This window comes from Mobula hypostoma, chromosome 5 (genome assembly GCF_963921235.1).
Source record: "Mobula hypostoma chromosome 5, sMobHyp1.1, whole genome shotgun sequence".
NCBI classification, from domain to species: domain Eukaryota; kingdom Metazoa; phylum Chordata; class Chondrichthyes; order Myliobatiformes; family Myliobatidae; genus Mobula; species Mobula hypostoma.
This window is the reverse complement of record NC_086101.1, coordinates 23,028,737-23,053,143: the sequence shown is the minus strand read 5'-3', so window position 1 is coordinate 23,053,143 and position 24,407 is coordinate 23,028,737. Positions and strand designations below refer to the sequence as shown.

At 46.0% G+C, this 24,407-nt stretch overlaps 2 protein-coding genes across 2 annotated transcripts in view; both read left to right on the top strand.

The window, feature by feature from the left end:
* The window catches only part of LOC134346685 (uncharacterized), a 31,877-nt gene extending 25,797 nt beyond the window's left edge, over positions 1–6,080 (top strand). Inside the window, exons 6-9 of the mRNA XM_063048193.1 lie at positions 1,375–1,482; positions 1,686–1,772; positions 2,516–2,614; positions 4,008–6,080. Coding sequence (XP_062904263.1) covers positions 1,375–1,482; positions 1,686–1,772; positions 2,516–2,614; positions 4,008–4,276 — 563 coding nt within the window. The 3' untranslated portion in view covers positions 4,277–6,080. The remainder of the gene's footprint in view (positions 1–1,374; positions 1,483–1,685; positions 1,773–2,515; positions 2,615–4,007) is intronic.
* A 13,994-nt stretch (positions 6,081–20,074) lies between these two features.
* The window catches only part of LOC134346682 (uncharacterized), a 75,215-nt gene continuing 70,882 nt past the window's right edge, over positions 20,075–24,407 (top strand). The window contains exon 1 of the mRNA XM_063048189.1: positions 20,075–20,491. Within this exon, the coding sequence (XP_062904259.1) occupies positions 20,356–20,491 (136 nt within the window). The 5' untranslated portion in view covers positions 20,075–20,355. The remainder of the gene's footprint in view (positions 20,492–24,407) is intronic.

The window sequence follows — 24,407 nt, the reverse complement described above, 5'->3', positions numbered from 1 at the left end:
TTTGCCTATCACCTGTCCAGCTCTTGGCTCCATCCCTCCCCCTCCTGTCTTCTCCTATCATTTCGGATCTCCCCCTCCCCCTCCCACTTTCAAATCTCGTACTAACTCTACCTTCAGTTAGTCCTGACCAAGGGACTCGGCTTGAAACGTTGACTGTACCTCTTCCTAGAGATGCTGCCTCGCCTGCTGCATTACCAGCAACTTTGATGTGTGTTGGTTGGGGCATCTGGGACCAGGAGACCTGGGGCCAGGGTCAATTGCAGAGTACTGTTCTGTTTGTTTTAATATTAGGAATCGCGTTTCCCCAGAGTGAAAAGAAGTAATGTTCTGTCTGGAAATTCATTGGGGCACGAGGGGCATCAGTCACTTTTGCTTGGCCGGTGATGTCATTCCCTATATGACAATGTCCGGTAGGGGAACTGCAAGTTAATTGGACCATGCTGTCCTGGGAGTTCCCACCACTGGGCAGTCCCTGGGCCATTCTCTTTCACCACTGCAGCTCCAAACTCTAGGATGCCTTCCAGATGTTAGTCACTGAACTTCATCCACCGGGTCATCAGAGTGTCCTGGCTTTTCTCCACCCACACCTCTGCACACCTGCTTGAATTATTCACGTAAACATGTTTGCAACATTCAGGGTCAGGCGGCGTCTGTGGAGTGAGAGGTGGACAGTGAAATGCTGTCTCCCCCCCCACCCCCCACACTGTTTGCAACGACGCACCTCTTTGCACCAGTGGTGAACCCAGTGATGCTTATCCCATCATCTGAGTCGGTCTGGAGAGCCGGTGGTTCAGGTCTGTCACCGTCAGATGGAGTGAGGTTAGAAATCTGTGTTTCATTTTGCGGAGATGGGTGAAGGGCTGAGCTGAAGAAAGTGAGCTGTGTGGAGGGGCAGAGACCAGGAGAGCCTCTCGAGTGTTTCAGCCTGGTCTGGTCTACCCACAGCTGGTGAGAGTGCAATTCAGGGGAACAAATGCTAAGGGGTGTAACGAAAAGGAATAAAGAGAAATAAAAGAAAGGATGGCACTTCTGAACAATCTATCACTTCTATAGATAAGATGAAGAAAATTGTCTGGTGATAATTTAGTCAATAGGCTATATAATTAAAACAATTACATCACATGGGCAATGCTCGTTAAAAAGTACAAATTTTATAAAAAGTATTGTTTTTAAAAAAGTGGTTTCCAACAAGAGGTTTCACCCTCAGGTGAAGCAGGTGAAAAATAGATCCAGCATTGCCCCCCTCTACAGGAACAGTATATAAAGCACAGTTCTGGGGAAGTTACAGAATGGGAATCCTGCGTCTCGTTGTTTAATTTCCCGTTTATTACTGAGTGAACCACTGACCATTGCTGTGGGGTCTTTGCTCCCCAGGTTCGGACCCTGTCGTAGTAGCGGTTTATTGCACAGTGTCCCTTCAGCTTCTGACTTTGGGTCTGCTGCTCGCTGTCCACTGGCTAGACTGTCTCAAAAAGAGGGCAGGTAAGAGACTGGATCATTCAATGTACAACCTCTCAGTGAAAGAAAGGAACGGAGGGTTATGGGCTGAGTGCAGGTAGATGGGACTAAGTGAGAGTAAGAGTTCGGCACGGACTAGAAGGGCCGAGATGGCCTGTTTCCATGCTGTAATTGTTATATGGTTATATGGTTAATGCACTCTAATCGTCACACTTTGTGTTTGACAGCTATTTTGGAAAGGACCGTAGCTGGACTTCATGTCATCGTGATCATCACTTCAGTCATTTTTTTGGCATTATTAAGTCATCCAGACTGTGAGTTTGCCTGGAGCTCTTCATCATTGTTTATGGCAATGCATGGTTTTGATCATTTTCTTTGTTACACACACACACACACACACAGCTGGTTTATTGATCACTGCAGAGTGGCTCTCTGCTGCTTCCTGCTCCCTCCCCTCTCCTTTCCCCAACCACAATGTCCCTCTCCCTGACCCCTTCCCACTCTCAGTCCACAATAGAGACCCATAGCAGAATCAGGTTTATCATCACTCACATATGGCATGAAATCTGTTTAACTTTTTGTTTTCAGCAGCAATACATAAACTTACTACTGTACTGTCTCAAAGTGTTAGGCACCCAAACTAGACTGTACCTAGGAGACAGAAGGGATGAACTTAGAAAAGTTAATAATTATGAAAGGCAGAGATAAGCTGGACAGTCTTTTCCCCAGGGTCAGGAAGTTGAAGACACGAGGGCATAGATTTAGGTTGAGAGGGGAAAGATTTGAAACAGACCTGAAGGACAGTTTCTTTTAAAACAGAGTGTGATCAGGGTGTGGAACAATTTAATAGGGGAACGGGTTGAGACAGGTATAATACCAGAAGCTCTGGGAAGTGTTTAACACCTGGACAGGTACATGGAGGGACGGGCCATGCACCATCCTGTCTTTGCCATTGCTCTGTGAATTTGCTGTGGAAGGTGCATTGGATGTTTACTGTATTGTGGATGTGGGCACTTGCTGTCAGTTTACTCAGTTTCATCATGTTGCACATTTTCAGATCAAGGCTGTGAAAGCAGCTTTATTGTCTGGAGGGTATTCTTTGGAGCAGTGATCGTGGATGCTGTGGTCTTTCTCTTCAACTTCGTTGTCGAACACCGTAAGTAAATACCAAACCATTCAGCAGCTGCTGTATCGCTTCCCAGAGTAAAGACCTTCCCCCGATCTCACAGCCGCTTCAGCTCCTACGAGGGTTTCCCAGGCTCTGCTTGAGTTCCCTCACGGAGCTGCTAGCCGTGCAGGTGGGGTTTTGCACTCCTGCTGGGATGCAGAAGTTGACAACCTCCCAGCTGAACTCCAGTGATACCCCACTGGGCTCCGTGGAGACTGATGGAGAGGTCTGATAGAGCGCAGAATAGGCCCCTCGAGCCGTGCCGTCCAGCAAACCTCAATTTAATCCGAGCCTAAACACGGGACAGTTTGCAGTGGTACGTCTCTGGACTGTGGGAGGAAACCCACACGGCCATGGCGAGAGCATACAAACTCCTTACAGGCAGTGGTGGGAATTGGACCCTAGTTGCTGGTACAGTAAAGCATTGTGCTGACCACTACATTACTGCAACATCTGTAAAGGATCGATTTCTTAGATGGAATCAAAGATGCAAATGAAGGCATCAACACTGAAGAAACAGCACCAGATATTTTGTTAAAATAGATTCCTACTGTTTGTCAAAATTTCATTTTGTGTGTTTAGAAATTGACTAATTTACACCTAAAAATTAATATATTGTGTGTTCATAATGCTGCTCTCTCTTGGACACTGATTCACCCAGCCCAGAGGATCTGGGGTACATACTGTGACCTCACTGTAGCACAGGGGGGCTCACCGGGATCCAGAACCCATGTCTTACAGAAATTGCCTCATAACTTAAGAAAGAATCTTTTTCAGGTTTGCAATAATGAAATGTTTACAATAGTACAAGATACAGTGTGTGTTCTCAGTTAATTATATTTGTGTTAGAGTAAATGTTGGAAATTATCATTAAAATGAAAGGACAAGGTGTTAAGGTTTATGCTGAGAATTCAGGAGAATGGTTTTGAGGGGGAAAATAAGTCAGCCATGATGGAATAGTGGAGCAGACTCGATGGGCCAGATGGTCTGGTTCTGCCCCTATGTCTTATTGTTTCAGAGGGAGTGTAGACAGGGCGATGTGATGTGGGTAGCTACAGGAAACAGATGTTCCTGCTTTACATAAAGATTAGTCTACAAACAGCTCTTGGGAACTGAGGTCTTGTGTAACACCGGGTCTATCTGTATACAGTTACTCTTGAAGTTATAGAACTACTTTGTCTATTCACATTCCCCAGTTAACTTGTAGAGATTACCTGTTATTGAAATATTCCCTGTGAGTTGGTGCCTGGATTCCTCAGTCTGCCGCAGTCTCTGTAAGCATGTCCTTCTCCGCCTGTCACCCTTCCCCTTGGCGTGATGCTTCTGTTGATTGACTGGGATTCACCTACTTCCTGTAACAAATGCACTTTTGTCATTTTAGTATCCTGCAGAAAGGAAAATTCTGAAATTGACCCAGCAGATCCCACAGCTTCTGATGAACTTCTGATGTCTGATTTAAAAAGCGTACATCAGTCTTCATTTTCAGACGACATTTCCAGTTCAAAGCCTCAACGGTCTGAACTCAGTCTTGATGACACCTTGGTTTCCCAGCCAAATGCTGAGTCACAGGAATCTTGCGTACCGGAGAACGAAGAGAAGAGCTGTGCAGTTGAAAACGAAAGCCTGGATAGGAACAACATGGAGTCATAGAACACTACAACACATCTCGTCCGTGGTGAACCATTTCAATTGCCAAATCCATCGACCTGCACCCCAAACATCCAGAGGTTCATAGTATCATGAACCCTGTGATGGGAATAAAGAACCAGCAGAGATGGAAAACACTTTGTAGTCTAGTATTGCTATAAACTAAAAATATTTATTTGTAATTACGCAATACAGTAATATAAATGTAGATGAATCAAACCGGTTAGCAATGATTCAGTATATAAGTAAGTATATCAGTCAGTGTGGAAATATATGTACGAAAAACCAAGCTTCTTTAAGTCTAGTAGTAAAAAGATACAGTGTTACGATTGTTACGTACCCCGTAACTGGGTTGCCAAACCAGCAGAAATGGATCACTCAGTTGGAGTCTGGAGTACTAGAACTAAGAAAGTTTTATTACAGAAACAAGCAACACAGTAATCGAAAGGATAATAAATGCAACAGTTCAGTGATGATAAACACACATGTGCACAGAATTAAGATAACAGCATCAATCAAGCTCTATCGTTGTCTAGGGGTTAAATGACCAATTTCAAAATGACTCAAAGTTCAGTCCAGTTTGTAGTTCAGTTCGCAGTAATCGTTGCCATGGCGATGGACAAGGTGGGGGAAGAGAGACAGAGAGAACAACTCATCATTCAGCACAGCTTCACTCACAGACCAGCGGGATGGCTCACAACCAGCTTTTGGGCAGGTCCTTGGTGATGTCACCTGAGGTCACCGACTGTGACCCCTCCTCCAGATGCGGTCGATCCTCTGCAGTGAACCCGGCACCCAGGCAAGGGCGGACACACACCGGGTTCCCGCTGATCGTACCTTTCCACCCTTGTCGTTGTCTGGGACTTCTCACCCACTCGTGAGAAGCGCACCGCTTCCAGGGTCTCGTTACCTCGGGTGGCGTGTGTGTCTGTCTTAGCGAACCTGTCCCTTTTTATCCCCCTGCTGGGGTATCGCCTGTCCATCACTTCAAACAGTTCAGGGTTCAAAGGGGGGAGCCGCTCCAGACAGCTCTTCCTCCCACATCCCTTCATTACACATCTCCAGACGCTGCTCCATTGTTCCTTATCTCTCCTTCCCCTGAGGGCAGGTGGCAGACCAACTGCTGATGCCACTGATGCTAGCCCAGGCCAGCAAACATCTTAATTTTATGTGTATTCTCGTAACACGATGTTGAGTAAGGTTCAGTTCAGTTCAGTTCGTGGTATTGAGTTGAGTAGTGATGGAGAGAGAGAGAGAGTGAGTTGAGTCTTCAGGTGAGCTGATGCCGTTGATCTTCTCGTCATCCTCCGAAATCCTTTACAAGTCACCGACTGTGACTTTAACAAGGGGGACCGGTCTTCTGTGGTGGAGCTATCACCCCAGCAAGGGTGGACACATAGACAACTCCCCACCAGTCAACCCCTTCTCCTCCACTGCAAGAGCGATTGGATCGATTCTCCAAAACCCACTTTCTCTGCGGGCACGACAATGCTCATTCAGTGTCCAGATCATGTGTCTGAAGTCTGTATCATCTGACCTCCTATTTATCTCACCGTGCTGAGCATCAACTGTCATTCACAGAGTCCCACCTTCCTTTGTCTGTAAAGAAATGCAAGGAAGCACAGCTGTCCTTAAACATCAATAATGTGCTGTCGGTCACCATAGCAACCTTGGAGCTGCTCGGTGCTATCTCCAAAGTAGAAGTTACCTCCAGTGCCCTGAAGTGACAGTCCAACCATTAATCTTCGTCTCTCTCCGTCTCTCTCTGTCTCTCTCCCTCTCCCTCCCTCTCCCTCCCTCTCCCTCCCTCTCCCTCCCTCTCCCTCCCTCTCCCTCCCTCTCCCTCCCTCTCCCTCCCTCTCCCTCCCCCTCCCTCCCCCCCTCCCTCCCCCTCCCTCCCCTCCCTCCCCCTCCCTCCCCTCCCTCCCCCTCCCTCCCCCCTCCCCCTCCCTCCCCGTCTCCCTCCCTCTGTCTCCCTCTCTCTCTCTCTCTCTTCAAACAGTTAATAGGGGCACTCCAGGATCCCCTCACAATAGGTTCATTTATTATCAAAGCATACAACTGGAAATTGCTGTCGGGGTAGAACCCGGTTGACAGTGACCGAGCAGCCCCATTAGCAATCTCGTTAGAGGTTTCTCAACCCAGAATGGCAGAGCTTGCACTGTGATGTCAGCCTGTTTCTCCTGAATCACCTCTTGCAACAAGAGCAAGGATAGAAATTGTGTCATTCCAGTTGAAGGTGAAATCCATGTAAGACACATCAAAGTTGCTGGTGAACGCAGCAGGCCAGGCAGGATCTATAGGAAGAGGTACAGTCGATGTTTCAGGCCGAGATGAATGGTCTTGGCCTGAAACATCGACTGTACCTCTTCCTATAGATGCTGCCTGGCCTGCTGCATTCACCAGCAACTTTGATGTGTGTTGCTTGAATTTCCAGCATCTGCAGAATTCCTCGTGTTTGCATGTGAAATCCATGTGTTCATCCTAATTTATCTCAGAATTGAGAATTTGTGCAGCAAAAAAAACAAGCACAGGTTTAATGTGCTAGATTATATTTGAGCGTGATCATGTCACTTAGTAGGAAAATATTTTTTTAAAGTCTTGTATAAAATTGTGTCTTAGGCTATATGTTTTTTCACATTAGGAGTAGGTAATGGAGGCAGCAGTTAGGGCAGTCGAGTGCTCCGTTTGCAGGATGTGGGAAGTCAGGGCGAGCACAATCATCCCTGATGACTACACCTGTAAAAGGTGCATCCAGCTGCAGCTCCTGACAAACCCGAGTTGGGGAACTGGAGCTGGAGCTGGGTGAACTTCGGATCATTTGTGAGGCAGAGGCAGAAATAGACAGGAGTTACAGGGAGATAGTCACCTCTAAGAGTCAGGAGACAGGCAGCTGGGTGACTGTCAGGAGAGGGAAGGGCAATAGACAGAATGAGCAGAGCACCCCTGTGGCTGTTCCCACTAATAATAAGTACATTGTTTTGGATACTGTTGATGGGGACGACCTACCAGGGACAAGTTGCAGTGGTTGCATCTCTGGCACTGAGATTAGATTAGGTTATGAGGATTCTCAGTTCTCTTTTATTGCCTGGACCCTCAGCTCAGAAGGGAAGGAGGGTAAAGAGGAGAGCAGTAGTGATAGGGGATTCAATAGTTAGGGGGAAAGATAAGAGGTTCTTTGGAACAGATCGAGAATCCTGGATAGCCTGTTGCCTCCCTGGTGCCAGAGTCCGCGATATCTCGGATCGAGTTCTCAGTATTCTCAAGAGGGAGGGTGAGCAGCCAGATGTCGTGGTCCATGTAGGGATCAATGATGTGGATAGGAAGAAGGAGGAGGTCCTGCAAAGAGAATTGAGGGATTTAGGTGCGAAGTTGAAGGACAAGACCTCCAGGGTTGCAATCTCAGGATTGCTACCCATGCCACGTGCTAGTGAGGCTAGAAATAGGAAGATAATGCAGCTGAATACGTGGCTAAGGAGTTGGTGCAGGAGGGAGGGCTTCATGTTTCTGGACAATTGGGCCTTGTTCCAGGGAAGGTGGGACCTATAGACAATAGGTGCAGGAGTAGGCCATTCAGCCCTTGGAGCCAGCACCGCCATTCACTGTGATCATGGCTGATCATCCACTATCGGTATCCAGTTCCTGCCTTATCCCCATAACCTTTGATTCCGCTATCTTTAAGAACTCTATGCATCTCTTTCTTGAAAGCATCCAGAGACTTGGCCTCCACAGCCTTCTGGGGCGGAGCATTCCATATATTCACCACGCTTTGGGTGAAAAAGTTTTTCCTCAATTCCTGTTCCGAAGGGACGGGTTGCACCTGAACTGAAGGGGGACTAACATCCTTGTGGGAAGGTTTGCTAGTGCTGCTCCGGGGGGGGGGTTTAAACTCGATTTACAGGGGTAGGGGAACCAGAGTGTTAGAGCAGATAGTGAGGTGGAAGAGGATAAAGGTCATGCGGGAACTGCAAGTATAGTGCATGAAGTAAAGCCAGATCTAGCATCTAAAGAGGCTTTGAGGAAAGAGAAACAGAATAAAGGGTGTAAAGGTAGTAAGGTAGAAGGGCTAAAGTGCGTGCACTTCAATGCAAGAAACATCAGGAACAAAGGTGATGAACTGAGAGCTTGGATACATACATGGAATTATGATGTAGTAGTCATTACAGAGACTTGGCTGGCATCAGGGCAGGAATGGATTCTCAATATTCCTGGATTACAGTGCTTTAAAAGGGATAGAGAGGGGGGAAAGGGGAGGAGGGATGGCATTACTGGTCAGGGATACTATCACAGCTACAGAAAGGGTGGGTAATGTAGCAGGATCCTCTTTTGAGTCAGTATGGGTGGAAGTCAGGAACAGGAAGGGAGCAATTACTTTATTGGAAGTATTCGATAGGCCCCCTGGTAGCAGCAGAGATACCGAGGAGCAGATTGGGAGGCAGATTTTGGAAAGGTGCAAAAATAACAGGGTTGTTATCATGGGTGACTTTAACTTCCCTAATGTTGATTGGCACCTAATTCGTTCCAATGGTTTAGACGGGGTAGAGTTTGTTAAGTGTGTCCAGGATGGATTCCTACGGATTCCTGTCACAGTATTGAATTGTTATCTCTTGTTTTAGCTTTGCAACATCTTGAAGTGTATGTTGGTTCTACTCAGAAACCACTCACAGTTTATACTGATCACAATCCATTAGTGGTTTTGAGTAAGACGAAAAACAAAAACAGAAGATTACGAAATTGGAGTTTAATGTTACAGGTGTACAACATTTTGATCACTCGTATTAGGGTAAAGATAATGTGATCGCTGATTGTTTGTCTAGATGTTAAATGTACAATGAAAATTTGTTTTTGTTTTGGGGTGATGTTTTCACATTTGTAACACTCCTACTGTACATTAGTTTGTAAAGGGCTGAAAGACAAGTTTGTATATATTGTGTATTTTGTAAATTTTGTACCTTTGTATTTTTTTGGTATAAATTGTTAAAATTTTGTTCTTCAAGAGACCAAAAATTTATGTGTGTATTTATTTATTTATTTTGGCGAGAAGTGTTACATGCTCCAGGAGATCTGGTTTTTTTTCTGAGAATGATGTAATGGCCTTTTGGAGGTCACCTGATGTGATTTTTCTGCTGATGTGAGGTCACATGATGACATGCACCATGACTAAAAAGGGTCAACCCAGATGATGCAGTAGGGTTTTTAGTTTGTAAATTTCCAGGTAGAACGTGCTGTATCCCCGTTTCTGTTGCATGTTTATTTTTGTGACGCACTTTCATTTTTAGAACAGAGTGTTGTGTCCTGTTGCAAGATACCATACTATTGGACTGGACATTTTTGCCAGATGTGTTGATTTACCCAATTCCAACAGTAGAAGGGAGAGTGAAGAATTTATCGGAGTACAGGATCGAGGGATCGAGAGGAGTTGGCATCATTTGGCAGTTTAACAAAGGATCGACCGTATTGAGTCTTCGTTGGCAGAGTAGCAACCTGCATTGATGGATAACTCTTGCCAAAAAGAGCAAGGAGTTCATGCAAAAGGTTTGCGCTCTCTAAAAGAATTTAAGGTCAGTTGTTTTAAACTGTTTATTTTCGGCATCGTGAATCCTTCAGACAGAACCAGCAGGAAAGGTGCGTCGGTGAAGAAATCCTTCTCCAGGGAAGTCTCTCCCAATTGAATGTGTAAATCTGTTGGTCTTTCGAAGTTATCGCTTTAAGAATTATATCTGACTGTATCTCTTTAAGAACTGTTTTTGCATTTAACGCTTTAAGAACCAATAAAATAGTAAGGTGAAAAGTAAAAGTGGCAGGCAGGCAAATCCAGGGCAAAAATCAAAAAGGGCCACTTTTCAACATAATTGTATAAGGGCTAAGAGAGTTGTAAAAGCAAGTCTGAAGGCTTTGTGTGTCAATGCAAGGAGCATTCGTAACAAGGTGGATGAATTGAATGTGCAGATAGTTATTAATGAATATGATATAGTTGGGATCACAGAGGCATGGCTCCAGGGTGACCAAGGATGGGAGCTCAACATTCAGGGATATTCAATATTCAGGAGGGACAGACATGAAAGAAAAGGAGGTGGGGTAGCATTGCTGGTTAGAGAGGAGATTAATGTAATAGAAAGGAAGGACATTAGCCGGGAGGATGTGGAATCGATATGGGTAGAGCTGCATAACACAAAGGGGCAGAAAACGCTGGTAGGAGTTGTGTACAGGCCAACTAACAGTAGTAGTGATGTTGGGGATGACATTAAACAGGAAATTAGAAATTCGTGTGATAAAGGAACAGCAGTTATAATGGGTGACTTCAATCTACATATAGACTGGGTCAACCAAATTAGTAAGGGTGCTGAGGAAGAGGATTTCTCGGAATGTATGCGGGATGGTTTTCTGAAACAACATGTCCAGGAACCAACTAGAGAGCAGCCATTCTAGACTGGGTATTGAGCAATGAGGAAGGGTTAATTAGCAATCTTGTCATGCGAGGCCTGTTGGGTAAGAGTGACCATAATATGGTGGAATTCTTCATTAAGATGGAGAGTGACATAGTTAATTCAGAAACAAAGGTTCTGAACTTAAAGAAGGGTAACTTTGAAGGTACGAGACGTGAATTAGCTAAGATAGACTGGCAAATGATACTTAAAGGGTTGACGGTGGATATGCAATGGCAAGCATTCAAAGATCGCATGGATGAATTACAACAATTGTTCATCCCAGTTTGGCAAAAGAATAAACCAGGGAAGGTAGTGCACCCGTGGCTGACAAGGGAAATTAGGGATAGTATCAATTCAAAAGAAGAAACATACAAATTAGCCAGAAAAAGTGGCACACCTGAGGACTGGGAGAAATTCCGAGTCCAGCAGAGGAGGACAAAGGGCTTAATTAGGAAAGGGAAAAAAGATTGAGAGAAAGCTGGCAGGGAACATAAAAACTGACTGTAAAAGCTTTTATAGATATGTGAAAAGAAAAAGACTGGTAAAGACAAATGTAGGTCCCTTACAGTCAGAAACAGGTGAATTGATCATGGGGAACAAGGACATGGCAGACCAGTTGAATAACTACTTTGGTTCTGTCTTCACTAAGGAGGACATAAATAATCTTCTGGAAATAGTAGGGGACCGAGGGTCTAGTGAGATGGAGGAACGGAGGGAAATGCATGTTAGTAGGGAAGTGGTGTTAGGTAAATTGAAGGGATTAAAGGCAGATAAATCCCCAGGGCCAGATGGTCTGCATCCCAGAGTGGTTAAGGAAGTAGCCCAAGAAATAGTGGATGCATTAGTGATAATTTTTCAAAACTCTTTAGATTCTGGCTTAGTTCCTGAGGATTGGAGGGTGGCTAATGTAACCCCGCTTTTTAAAAAAGGAGTGAGAGAGAAACCGGGGAATTAGACTGGTTAGCCTGACATCGGTGGTGGGGAAAATGCTAGAGTCAGTTATCAAAGATGTGATAACAGCGCATTTGGAAAGCAGTGAAATCATCGGACAAAGTCAGCATGGATTTGTGAAAGGAAAATCATGTCTGACGAATCTCATAGAACTTTTTGAGGATGTAACTAGTAGAGTGGATAGGGGAAAACCAGTGGATGTGGTATATTTGGATTTTCAAAAGGCTTTTGACACAGGAGATTACTGTGCAAACTTAAAGCACAGGGTATTGGGGGTATGGTATTAATGTGGGTAGAGAATTGGTTGGGAGACAGGAAGCAAAGAATGGGAATAAGCGGGACCTTTTCAGAATGGCGGGCAGTGACTAGTGGGGTACCGCAAGGCTCAGTGCTGGGACCCCAGTTGTTTACAATATATATTAATGACTTAGACGAGGGAATTAAATGCAGCATCTCCAAGTTTGCGGATGACACGAAGCTGGGCAGCAGTGTTAGCTGTGAGGAGGATGCTAAGAGGATACAGGGTGACTTGGACATGTTAGGTGAGTGGGCAAATTCATGGCAGATGCAATTTAATGTGGATAAATGTGAGGTTATCCACTTTGGTGGCAAGAACAGGAAAACAGATTATTATCTGAATGGTGGCTGATTAGGAAAAGGGGAGGTGCAACGAGACCTGGGTGTCATTGTACACCAGTCATTGAAAGTGGGCATGCAGGTACAGCAGGTGGTGAAAAAGGCAAATGGTATGCTGGCATTCATAGCAAGAGGACTCGATTACAGGAGCAGGGAGGTACTACTGCAGTTGAACGAGGCCTTGGTGAGACCACACCTGGAGTATTGTGTGCAGTTTTGGTCCCCTAATCTGAGGACAGACCCTCTTGCCATAGAGGGAGTACAAAGAAGGTTCACCAGATTGATTCCTGGGATGGTAGGAATTTCATATGATGAAAGACTGTATCGACTAGGCTTACACTCTCTGGAATTTTGAAGATTGGGGGGGATCTTATTGAAACGTATAAAATCCTAAAGTGATTGGACAGGCTAGATGCAGGAAGATTGTTCCCGATGTTGGGGAAGTCCAGAACGAGGGGTCACAGTTTGAGGATATAGGGGAAGCCTTTTAGGACCGAGATGAGGAAAAACTTCTTCACACAGAGAGTGGTGAATCCGTGGAATTCTTTGCCACAGGAAACAGTTGAGGCCAGTTCATTGGCTATATTTAAGAGGGAGTTAGATATGACCCTTGTGGCTAAAGGAATCAGGGGGTATGGAGAAAAGGCAGGTACAGGGTTCTGAGTTGGATGAGATGTTTCTTCCAACCCTCTCTTATTGTCCAAGACCCGATTACAGAGAAGGGTGTTGAATCTAGCTACCAGTCTCTGAGGGATGATCTCGTTCAGCGCCGAGCTGACGTCGATGAACAACATAGAAACTTAGAAAATAGGTGCAGGAGTAGGCCATTCGGCCCTTCGAGCCTGCACCGCCATTTATTATGATCATGGCTGATCATCCAACTCAGAACCCTGCATCCTGGCATCGCTTTCGAGGTGGGACAGGACGGACTGGGCTGCGGCAATGCCATCATCAGTGAACCAGTTTGAGTGGTAGGTGAACTGGGAAGGGCCCAATGTCGCTGAAAGGTGGGATTTCATACGATCCATTACCAGCTACTCAAAGCACTTCATGATCTATCGTTGAGCGCAGGGTGGACTTGTAATCAGTAATGGTTTATATACCTTGCCCCATGCTCCGCCTGTCCCTGGTGTCACAACGGTGTCTATGGATTTTCTCTGCGTACTCACACTTTGGCCTTCCTGATATCACGGGTCTTGCTGACATTATGTTGTCCAGTCTCCCGATCTAAAGGCAGCGCCCCGATCCCCAAGCAGTGCACGAACCTCCCTCCGCAGTCAGAGATGGTATCTGGTTTGCCCTGGCATTACCCGTTTGATCCCGGTAAAGTCCTTAATGCACTCTCCCGTGCAGCCGGTCACCGATCCCGCAGATTCAATGCCGATGTGATGATCGTAGGTAGCCGCATTCCTGGATATGTTGCAGACCGTATTTTCGAAGCAACTGTGCAGCGCCTTCTGGCCAGGTCCTGATCTCCCTGTGAGTGGGTTTGACTCCTCACCAGTGCTCTGTATGCGGGGATTAGCAAAAGGGATTGTGGTTTGCGTATGCGAGGTGATGGCCGGATATGACCTTCAGGAGCATTTGTGTAAACATGTCTAACATATTACAAACAGAGAAAATCAGCAGATGCTGGAAACCGAAGTAATAAGCACAAACTGCTGGAGGAACTCGGCAGGCCAGGCAGTATCAACGGAAAAGAGCAACCAGTCGACTTCTCGGGCCGCGACCCTTCATCAAGACTGATATCTTCTCTCCCCGGTTGCGAAGCTGACATGTTGGTAGAACCATGGCAGGACTGTCAACTTCTTACTCGGACTCCTCATCTTTTTTTTCCCTCCAGTCCCGATGAAACGTCGAATGTGCTCGTTTCCATAGATACTGCCCGGCCTTCTGAGTTATTCCATCGAGCATTGCGTGTATTGCTTGGGTTTCCAGCGTCTGCAGATTTCTGCACCCGGCCATCTTTAGCTGCTCTGTCAATGACCTTCACACTGTCATAAGGTCAGTTCTGTCGGGCAATGAAACAGTTTGTGCCTCACATACAGAACCTTGGACTATGCTGAGGCCAGGGGTGATGAGTAGCAAGTGCTGTTGGAGGGAGCTGTGAGGGATCGAATGGTGGAGTGTCTGTTGGTCAGGAAACCAATGTGATGAGAAAATAATAGTCCTCAGTAAAGTGAAACGTAATCTCCAGAACCCTGACCCGTGCACTGGGTTGCAATGTGGGGTATTTACAGTGAATGTCGGGTGCTGAAGCAGCAGAGGGTGAAGTGAGTCTGTGACACTTGCTGTGAAGCTTCATGAGAATGGAGTGTGAAAGTGTAGCCTTTGGTGATGTGTTGGAACTATTGAAGGGTTAACAAGCTGATTCAGGGCAAGAGGGAGAAGGCCGGTTGGGAGAATTCACTAGTGATGGCAGTTTGATGGAGTATTTGTGATGGGAGGTAATCTCGGTGATGTAAAGCCACTCTGATAGTGAGATAATGTGTCCCTCAGTGAGAGTGAACCCCCGCTGGGATCGTGTTTGTGTCCCAGGGATCAGGGAACTGGTGTAATCCTGTTGGTGAGTGAGAGACTGGGGCAGCTCAGGCGATCGGGACAGAGTTATGTTTCAGGTCAAACACTCTTCATCTGATTAGTATTTACAACATTTCTATTTTAGAGTTTCACTGTCTGCCGCTTTATTTTAAACAAAAGAGATTCTGCAGATGCTGGAAATCCAGAGCAAAACACAAAATGCTGGAGGAACTCAGCAGGTCAGGCAGCATCTATGAAAGTGAACAACCAGTCCTGAAGAAGGGACTTGGCCCAAAACGTGGATAATTTGTCCATTTCCATCAATACTGCCTGACTGCTGAGAGTTCCTCCAGCAGTTTTTATTTTATTTATTTTTAAATTTATTGAGATAGGATATGGAACAGGCCCTTCTGGCCCTTTGATCAGCGATGCCCAGCAACACCCCAGTTTAATCCCCACCCAGTCGCAGGACAATGTAGAATGACCAATTAGCCTACCAACCAGTCCGTCTTTGGACTGTGGGAGGATACTGGAGCACCCAGAGGAAACCCACGCTGTCACAGGGTGAAGGTACAGACTCCTTATAGAAAGCAGTGAGTGTGTGTTGCTGTGGCTTTGTTTATTGATTTCCTCAAACAAGACTTGTTCACTGCCTCTGATCAACAGTTTGAGGCTCAGCGCCTTTGCGTCGGGGAAGGAAAGGACACGGGTGTTCCAGCGGTGACCAGCAGAGGGAGCCCCAGGACAATGTAGACTCTACTCCGAAGGGAGATGTGCGATCAGTACAGGGAACCGGTGAGGCTGCACCTGGAGTACTGCGCGTTGTTCAGGTGTTCTTACCTGTGGAAGGATATACTGCTTTGGAGGCGGTGCAGAGGAGGTTCACCAGGTTGATTCCAGATATGAAGGGGTTAGTCTGTGAGGAGATATTGAGTTGCCTGGGACTGTACTCGCTGGAATTCAGAAGAATGAGAGGAGATCTTATAGAATCATATAAAATTATCAAAGGGATAGATAAGATAGAGGCATGAAAGTTGTTTCCACTGGTAGGTGAGACTAGGACTAGGGGATACAGCCTATTCAGGGTAGTAGATTTAGGACGGAGATGAGGAGGAACTGCTTTTCCCAGAGTGTAGTAAATCTGTGAAATTCTGTCCAATGAAGCAGTGGAGGCTACCTCAGTAAATATATTTAAGATAAAGTTCAATAATTTTTTTCGTAGTAGGGGAATACAAGAAACACAACAGAGTCACCCAACAGGACAAACAAATAATTCATGTGCAAAAGACAACAAATTCTTCAAATGCAAGAGAGAGAGAGATAAATAAATATTGAGAACATGAGGTACTCTCCACCACATACCTATAGAAGTTTGTTAAAGTTTTATTTGCCACACTGAATCTTCACATACTTCTAAGGAAGTAACGGCACTGCCGTGCTTTCTTCATAATTTCACTTACACACTGGGCCTCGGACAGGTTCTCTGAGATGATAACACCGAGGAATTTAAAGTGGCTGACCCTCTCCACCTCTGAGGATTGGCTCATGGACCTTTGGTTTCCTCCTCCTGAAGTCACCAGTCATCTCCGTGATCTTGCTGACATTGGTTCCAAAATGCGCTGGCACCTGCGCTCAGGTAATAAGGGGCAGTTGACACCAATAATGACCAGAAAATGCTGACGTGTCACCACCAGCACTGGAGCCACAGCCAGGACTGAAATGAGACTGACACTGAGGAAAGAGTGACCACCTCAATCTCTCACCCCCTGCCCCAACCGAAACCGATCACACAGGCAGAGGAAGTGCCAAACAGGAGAGGTTAAATTGGAAGGGAGCCAACAGGTAAAGGGATGGGGAAGGATTATTTTGCTGAATACCGCTGCCTCAGGAGACTGGGGGCAGACAGATGCCATAAGCACCCAGCTCCAGTAGAGTGTGAACAGCACAGTGTCCAATACATACCAGCGCTGGGAAACCGGGAGTTGTAGAAAGGCCAGTAGACCCCCACCCACACCTGGAATCCGGGAGCAGACAAGCATCTGGCGCGCCCCAGTTCAGAGAGATGGAGGATGTGGGTCAACTGGAGCAGGATGTTGGAGGAGGAACAGTGACCAGTCACTGCCCAGACACACCACCACATCACCTCACACATTGGAGGACCATCTGCAGAACCTCAGGCAGTTTACCAAGGCTGTGGGCATGACAGTTCAGACTGAGTGACAAGTGGATGAGACCTGTGGTTCCAGATCTCAAGCATGGAGATACAAACAGGCTCTTTGGACATGCACAGTGAGAAGAAAACTGTGTGATGTGTGTTGCCAAGGTCAAGGCTGATGTGACTTTGCCACAAGAGTGTGGTCTACTACATCTCCACAACTACTGCAGGAGGTCACAATGGTGTCCCCATGGTTTGTTTAAGTGGTCGGGTGAAGAGGTTCTTTGTCTGCAAAGGGGTTCAGAGAGCAAGACAGGATCAGAGGGAACTGCGCAAACTCCAGACAGAGTTGGAGCAACTCCTGCTCAGGTCCACACCATGGAACGGGATGTGGAATGCTCACACTTCTTGTTCTAAAAGGCTCACAGTGGTTACCTGCGACCCTCAGCTCTAAGGAAGAGGGCGTCTCAGTAGCATCCTCACAGATGGACATGTCGAGGATCTGCAGATCCTTCTATGCCAGTATCATGGTCCGTTCCGTGAAGTCTGTATTCTGCTTCACGGTCCGGTCCATCGACCCTTGCTCCAGGTTTTCCTGTCTACCCTGTTTCTGTTCTTGTTGAGCTCTAATTGAGGCAGCTGATGCTTGTTGAGGCTGGCTGCATAAATACCTTCAGAGACCCAGGCGTGGCTGCTGGATTGTTCTTGTCCTTACTCCTTGTATCCCTTCCCCTGCCTTCTGTTTCCTCGCCTGAAGCCCTGCCTTGTCTTGTTGGTAACTCTCGCCTCGCCTGAAGTTCTCGTCTCGCCTTGCTTTGCCAGGAGCCTTGCATTGTCTTGCTGGTAACCCTCGCCTCATCTCGCCTGCAGTCTTGTCCTGGAGCCACCCTGTACCTAGCTCCCTTCCTGCCCTTTGCCTCTGCCGGGTAAGCCAGGCCGTCTTGCCATTACCTGCGGTTGGTTCTCTCCCTTCCTGTCACTTGCCTCCGCCGGGTGGAGATCCGCACCCTGCCCAGGAGTACTGCGCCCTGCCCAGTAGGAGCTTCTAGTCTCCTGCCTCGATCCTCCAGCCTCACCTTGCCTCAAGTCTCCTGCCCCCAGCCTCCTGCCAAGCCTCGCCTCAAGGCTCAATTCTCCAGCCTCCAGCCCAGCCTCATCTCAATTCTCAAGTTTCCAGCCTCCTGCCAAGCCTCGCCTCAAGTCTCTAGCCTCTAGGCTGAAGACTCCAGCCTCCTGCCTATCCTCAAGCCTGAAGACTCCAGCCTCATCCTACCTGCCAGCCTAGCCTCATCCTTGCCTAGTTCTGGGGTCTGAGCCAGAGGCAAGACACAGGTACTGGGTGCTTGTCCAGTCTCTGGCTCGAAGTCCAAGCCCGGGCTACTAGCTCTTTTGTCCAGTCCTGTTCCAGGTTCCTCGTTTTCCTGTCCATGTCCTTGCCATCGCCCTGTATCCTACTCCTGTCCCTAGAACTTCAGTGTCTGTGTCTTGCACTTGGGTCCATTCGCAGCCACCGCCTTATGACAGCCAGACATTATGACAGAGAGGTCATGGACAGCACAGCCTCCCAGAACTTCCTGTCCTCAACCAGAAGCAGTAAACGGGAGAGTCTGGACTAACCACTGACCCGGGAGAATCTGACTGGCTCCATCCACTCCTTCCACTCAGATAAAATTGCCAGGTGTGAGGGCTTACCGGCTGAGTTATACTCAGCTCTGTGGGACTGAAAGGGACCATGCCTGCTGGAAGTGTACAACACTATGCTTCTGGCTGACAGCAGGTCAGACTCCACAGGGAAGGACAACATTACCCTCATCCACAAGTAGAAAGGAAGATGGCTGTCATCAGGAGTTGGCAGTCCATCTCACTGTTGAATGTAGATTACAAGATCATGTCCAAGGCCAGGACAGGGTCAACTCTGCTCTAGGATGGATGATCCACCCAGACCAAACCTATGCTGTACCTACAGGAGGATCTTTGACAGCCTTGCCCTTGTCGGATATACCATGCCTACATGTGGGATTGGGGGGAGTGGATGCCTGCCTGATCATTTTGGACCTGGAGAAACCTGTCCTCAGAAAATCCAATACATAAGTGATGGATGTACTCTCCAAAATAAACTTTGAGATGGGATTCAGGAACTGCTCTATACAGATGTATGTAGTACAGTATAAATCAATGGGTGGGAAGAAGAGGCAGGGAACAAGTGTGGAGTCAGACTGGTTTTCCATTCTCCCCTCTCTTGTGTGCTGTATAGAACCCCTTGCCAAAGTAATCATGATGAAGAGGGTGACATTGTTGGGCAGTGGAGGGGATCCAGGTAAAAACCTTGTACATTGACAACATCAGCATCTTCTGCTGGGATCCAAGGTTAGTTCTCAGACTGATCAGCATCTGCTACCAGCTGAAGTTGACATCAGGGGCCAGGGTTCAACCACACGAAGAGTGAGGCCATGCTCTTCAGCAACTGGCCCGGCTGATCCAGTGTCCCTTTCACCATTAAGATCGAATACGTGAATGTGCTGGGGATCTGGTTCGTAGGGGCCAAGGTGTAAACAGGAATTGTCTGGAGTGGATTCAGAAGGTCAAACAGAAATTGGGATTGTGTGGAGGTCGCTCCCTATCAATAACTGGGAAGAACCTAGTCATCAGGTGTGAGGTGCTCTCAGGATTGCTGTACTTGACACAGGTGTAGGCCACTTCTCCCCACCAGACCCCGAACTTTCCACCCACAACCCCTCTTCTCCAACTTGGGAGTCACCCGAGAATTCTCCAGGTTCCTCTGGGGATCCAAGAAGAAGTGGGTCACAATGAAGAAATCGCTTGATAACAGGGCCAAAAACGTTCACAATGTCACTCTCATCCTGATTACCACCTTCCTGTGCAGCTACTTCAGGGTGTGTGTGGAAATTAGGCGAAATTTGGTCTGCTGGAAACCTGTTGGTCTCCCGGCAGAGTGAGAGGTCACTGAGGGAATGCTGATGACGGACACTCTGAAGTTCGGTGCAGTGTTAAGACTCCGTGGGGAAGGACCTAAGTCTAGGTTCCTTCTGCTGCAGGACAGGGAGGAGCTAAATGGGGTGGAAAATCCCCAGAGAGGAAGACCTGCTGCGCTCCTCCAGTATTTTGTGTGTGTTCATGTCAATCTCTTGCTCCTCCCCTTCTCAAAATATCGTCACGGAGGAATTTTAAAACCCGGATAAGAAATTAATTATTTTTACCAAAAAGGCTAAATGTTATGTATTCACTTGGGATAGCTTAGCCAGTGTTGAGTCTTTGTTGATGCCGAATCGTGCCCCAGCTCCGTGACCGGGTGTGCCGACACTGCTCTCTGCGTGACAGTGAACGGGGCAGTCTCCCAGAGCAGGTCCGGCACCGAACGGTCGGGAACGGGCATGGGTCGGGTGAGTGCCAGCACCGGAAAACTTCATTCCCGGGTTGAGAAGCCTGGCTCACCCCTCAGCCTCCGAATATTTTTACTCGTTCAACTTTTCTGGCTTCTGCTCCAGCCTGGTGTGATCGGTGCCGAAGGTAAGGGAATGACTTCATGTGTGAATGCAAGAGCCACAGTCAACATTTCCGTGCTCGGAGACTGTGGTGTCACGACCACAGATTGCTGACTGAACCAGCTTTGCGAGCTGAAGTCTGATGTCCGAGGCATAAGTTTACAGAGTATAAATAAATGACACGGCCATTAGCTTTTTTAACAGCACAGTACGTTACAAACATGACAAAGATCATTAACTTTGTTCACGTGACTGAAATTATACACAATTTACAGGAACAAATAAATACAACACATTGGTGCCAGCTGAGAGAGAGAAAGCGGTAGTGTTCGGGGTTTTCAGTTCAATTCCAGAGCCTGACTGTAATAGTAAATTGGAGGGACATGTAAGACTCTTGTTTTGCATGTCATACAGAACCACTGCGACATCAGTACATTGAGGTGGAACAAGGGACTGTGTACAACAACGGAATGAGGTATGAAGTGTTACAGGTCCCAGAAAGCTCAGTGCCAGCAGACTGTGAGGTGAAAGGGCATGATGAGGTCAATTGTGAGGTCAAGTCTCCATGTCACCGTGCTAGGGAACCATTCAAGGATCCATGAACACATTTATTTGCCATAAATATTAATATGTATTCGGAATTTGCTGTAAACACAAGAAGTCCCGGTGAAGGGTCTCAGCCCAAAACGTCTATTGCTCATTACTTCCTGTAGCTCAAGTCCGGGTATTTTTAGCGTTTTTAAGGGGTACAGGGGTTTTTTATAGAATATGACGAATAAACAGGAATAGGATACTAGGATGGTCAAAGATGAGAGGGTGAAGTGTAGGTTTGTGTGTGTGTGTGTGTGTGTGTGTGTGAGAGAGATTGGGTGAAGGGATTTAGAATGTATGTCTAGTGCACATTCTGGAGCAGAGGGTGGCAGTAATGCACCATTAAGCTGGATGCCAACCGCCGTAAAAACAAGATACAGACAGACAGAATTCCTGTAGCTGCTGCCTGAGCTGCTGAGTTCCTCCACCATTTTGTGTGTGTTGCTGCGAATTTGCTGTTTCTCTGCTGACCTGACATGAACATTGTCCTTCAGAGATCAAAGTATTGAGTACAGGAGTTGGGATGTTATGTTGAAGTTGTACAATTTGTCAGTCCTAATTCGGAGTATTGTGTGCAAGTTTTTGTCACCTATCACAGGTAGGTTGTAGAAGATTGAAAGAGAAAATTTATAAGGATGTTGCTGGGACTGGAGGACCTGAGTTATAAGGAAAGATGGAATAAGTTAGAACCTTATTCCCTAGAATGTAGAAGACTGAGGGGAGATTTGATGGAGATATACAAAATTATGAGGGGTATAGATAGGGTAAATGCAAGCAGGCTTTTTCTACTGAGGTTGAGTGCAACTACAACTGAAGGTCATGAGATGAGGGTGAAAGGTGAAATGTTTAAGGGGAACATGAGGGGATCTTCTTCACCCGGGGGTGGTGAGAGTGTGGAATGAGTGGCCAGTGCAAGTGGTGGATGTGATTTCAATTTTAGCGTTGAAGAGAAATTTGGATAGGTACATAGATGGGAGTGGTGTGGAGGGCTATGGTTTGGGTGGAGGTCAATGAAACTAGAAGGTTTAAATGGTTCAGTATGGACAAGATGGGCCGAAGAGCCTGTTTCTGAGCCGTAGTTTTCTAGGAATATGACTTTAAAAGAAAAGTATTCAATCATTATAAAAAGAATGAATGATATAAAAGTAAATTGATTGGTTAAAGTACAGATATGGAACAGAATGTGTATAAATACATAAATACCAGCCTCTGTTCGCAATGTAAACAATTTTATAAAAAGTGGTTTACAATGCAGTCCAGTGACTGAGGTAATAGATGGAGGTGGGCTTACTCAAATAATTGGTCTGATTAACTACCTGGTGAAGAAACTTTTAAGATATGAAGTTTTTGTTTCAATAGTCTCATAATAGGTGGGTAGGAGTTGTTCTTGAGCCTGGTGGGATGAGCTTTCAGGCTTTTGTATCTACTGCCCGATGGGAGAGCAGAGAAGAGAGAGTGTGCGCGGTAGATGTGTCTTTGATCGTACTGACTGCTTTCCTGAGGCAGCGAGGAGTGTAAACAGAATCCAGGAACTGTCTCCGAGCTCCTATACCTCTTGCCTGATGCCAGCATCAAGATGAAGACATGTCAGGGACAGTCAACGTCGTTGATTATGGAATTCTCAGAAGTTTTGTTTTGACTTTTTATGCAGGTGGAATTAAGATTTTAAGACCATGAGATATAGGAGCAGAATTAGGCCATTTGGCCCATTGAGTCTGCTCCACCATTCAATCATTGCTAATCCAGTTTCCTTGTCAGCCCCAAACACCTGCCTCCCACACCCCACCCCCATGTCCCTCCATGCCCTGATTAATAAAGAATCTCTCAGCCACTGCCTGAAATATACCAAATGACTCGGCCTCCAAAGCAGCAGTGAATTCTACAAATTCACTCCTCTCTGGCTGAGGAAATTCCTCCCCATCTCCATTGTAAAGTTATGCCCCTCTATTCTGAGGCTGTGTCCTCGGTCTCAGACTCCCCCACCATAGGAATCATCCTATGACAGTGTGCAGTCAGACTGTCAGGAAGGGCAGCCGGATAATAGGACAAAATTGCAGCCAGCAGGACAAATATTAGTGCATTAGGGATGCAGAATCAAAAAGGCTGGCAGAAACAGTACTCAGAGTGTAATATCTCGATGTATGGAGTACAAGAAATAAGGTAGATGAGCTTGTTCCACTTTTACAGATTGTTGGGTATGATGTTGTGGCCATCACTGAATCGTGGCTGAAGGATGGTTGTACGGTAGTTGGAAACTGAATGTCCAGGGTCACACATTGTAATGGAGGGATAGGAAGGTAGGCAAAGGGATTGGCGTAGCTCTGCTGTTTAAGAAAAATGGCATCAAATCATCAGAAAGATGTGATATAGGATCAGAAGATGTTGAATCCTTGTGGGTTGAGTTATGAAACTGCAAGGGAAAAAGGACCCTGATGGCATTTATATACAGGTCTCACACAGTGGATCACAGATTACAACGGGAAATAGCAAAGACGTGTCAAAGGGTTAATATTATGATAGTCATGGGAGATTTTAACATGCGGGTAGATTGGGAAAATGAGGTTGGTAATGGATCCCAAGACAGTGAAATTGTTGAATGCCTACGAGATGGCTTTTTAGAACAATTTGTTGCTAAGCCTACTAGGCTTTCAGCTATACTAGATTGAGTGTTATATAATGAACCGGCGGCGATTAGGGAGCTTAAGGTAAAGGAAGCAATAGGAGACAGTGATCGTAATATGATGGAGTTCAACTTGAAATATGATAGGCAGAAAGTGAAGTCCGACACAGCAGTATTTCATTTTTTTTTCAATCGTTTTATTAATTTCCAAATTTATAAATATATCAACAATATTAGTACACAGAGACTGGGATTACATTATTGATAATTATCATTTGCAAATATAAACTTAGTAAGAAAATTTTTTTTCAAGGTCTTGTGTAAAACTTTCTCTCAGGCTACAATTTTGTTCATATTGCTTTGGCTTATAGTTTTTAGTAACTTCGCTTTTCAACATTGTTCATGTTGTAAATAGTATTAATAAAAATCAATTTACAATCTTCATTTAAATTAAATCTACCAAGTCTACCTTTAGAAAAATTAAATCCCATTTTGACTTAAGCAGATATTTATTATTTATAAGATTTTAAAATTTATGAAAGGAAAGGAAAGAGATTAATATCAAGAAACTTTACAAGAAGGGTTGGCTAAAATTCATTCTCTACTAAAAAGAGCATTGACAATTATTTTTGGATTATTATATCTACAATTTACTGATCATGCTAACATACCATGAGCTGTTCATATAATAATTTTTATACAGGGGTTCCCTGAGACCAGAAAATTATGC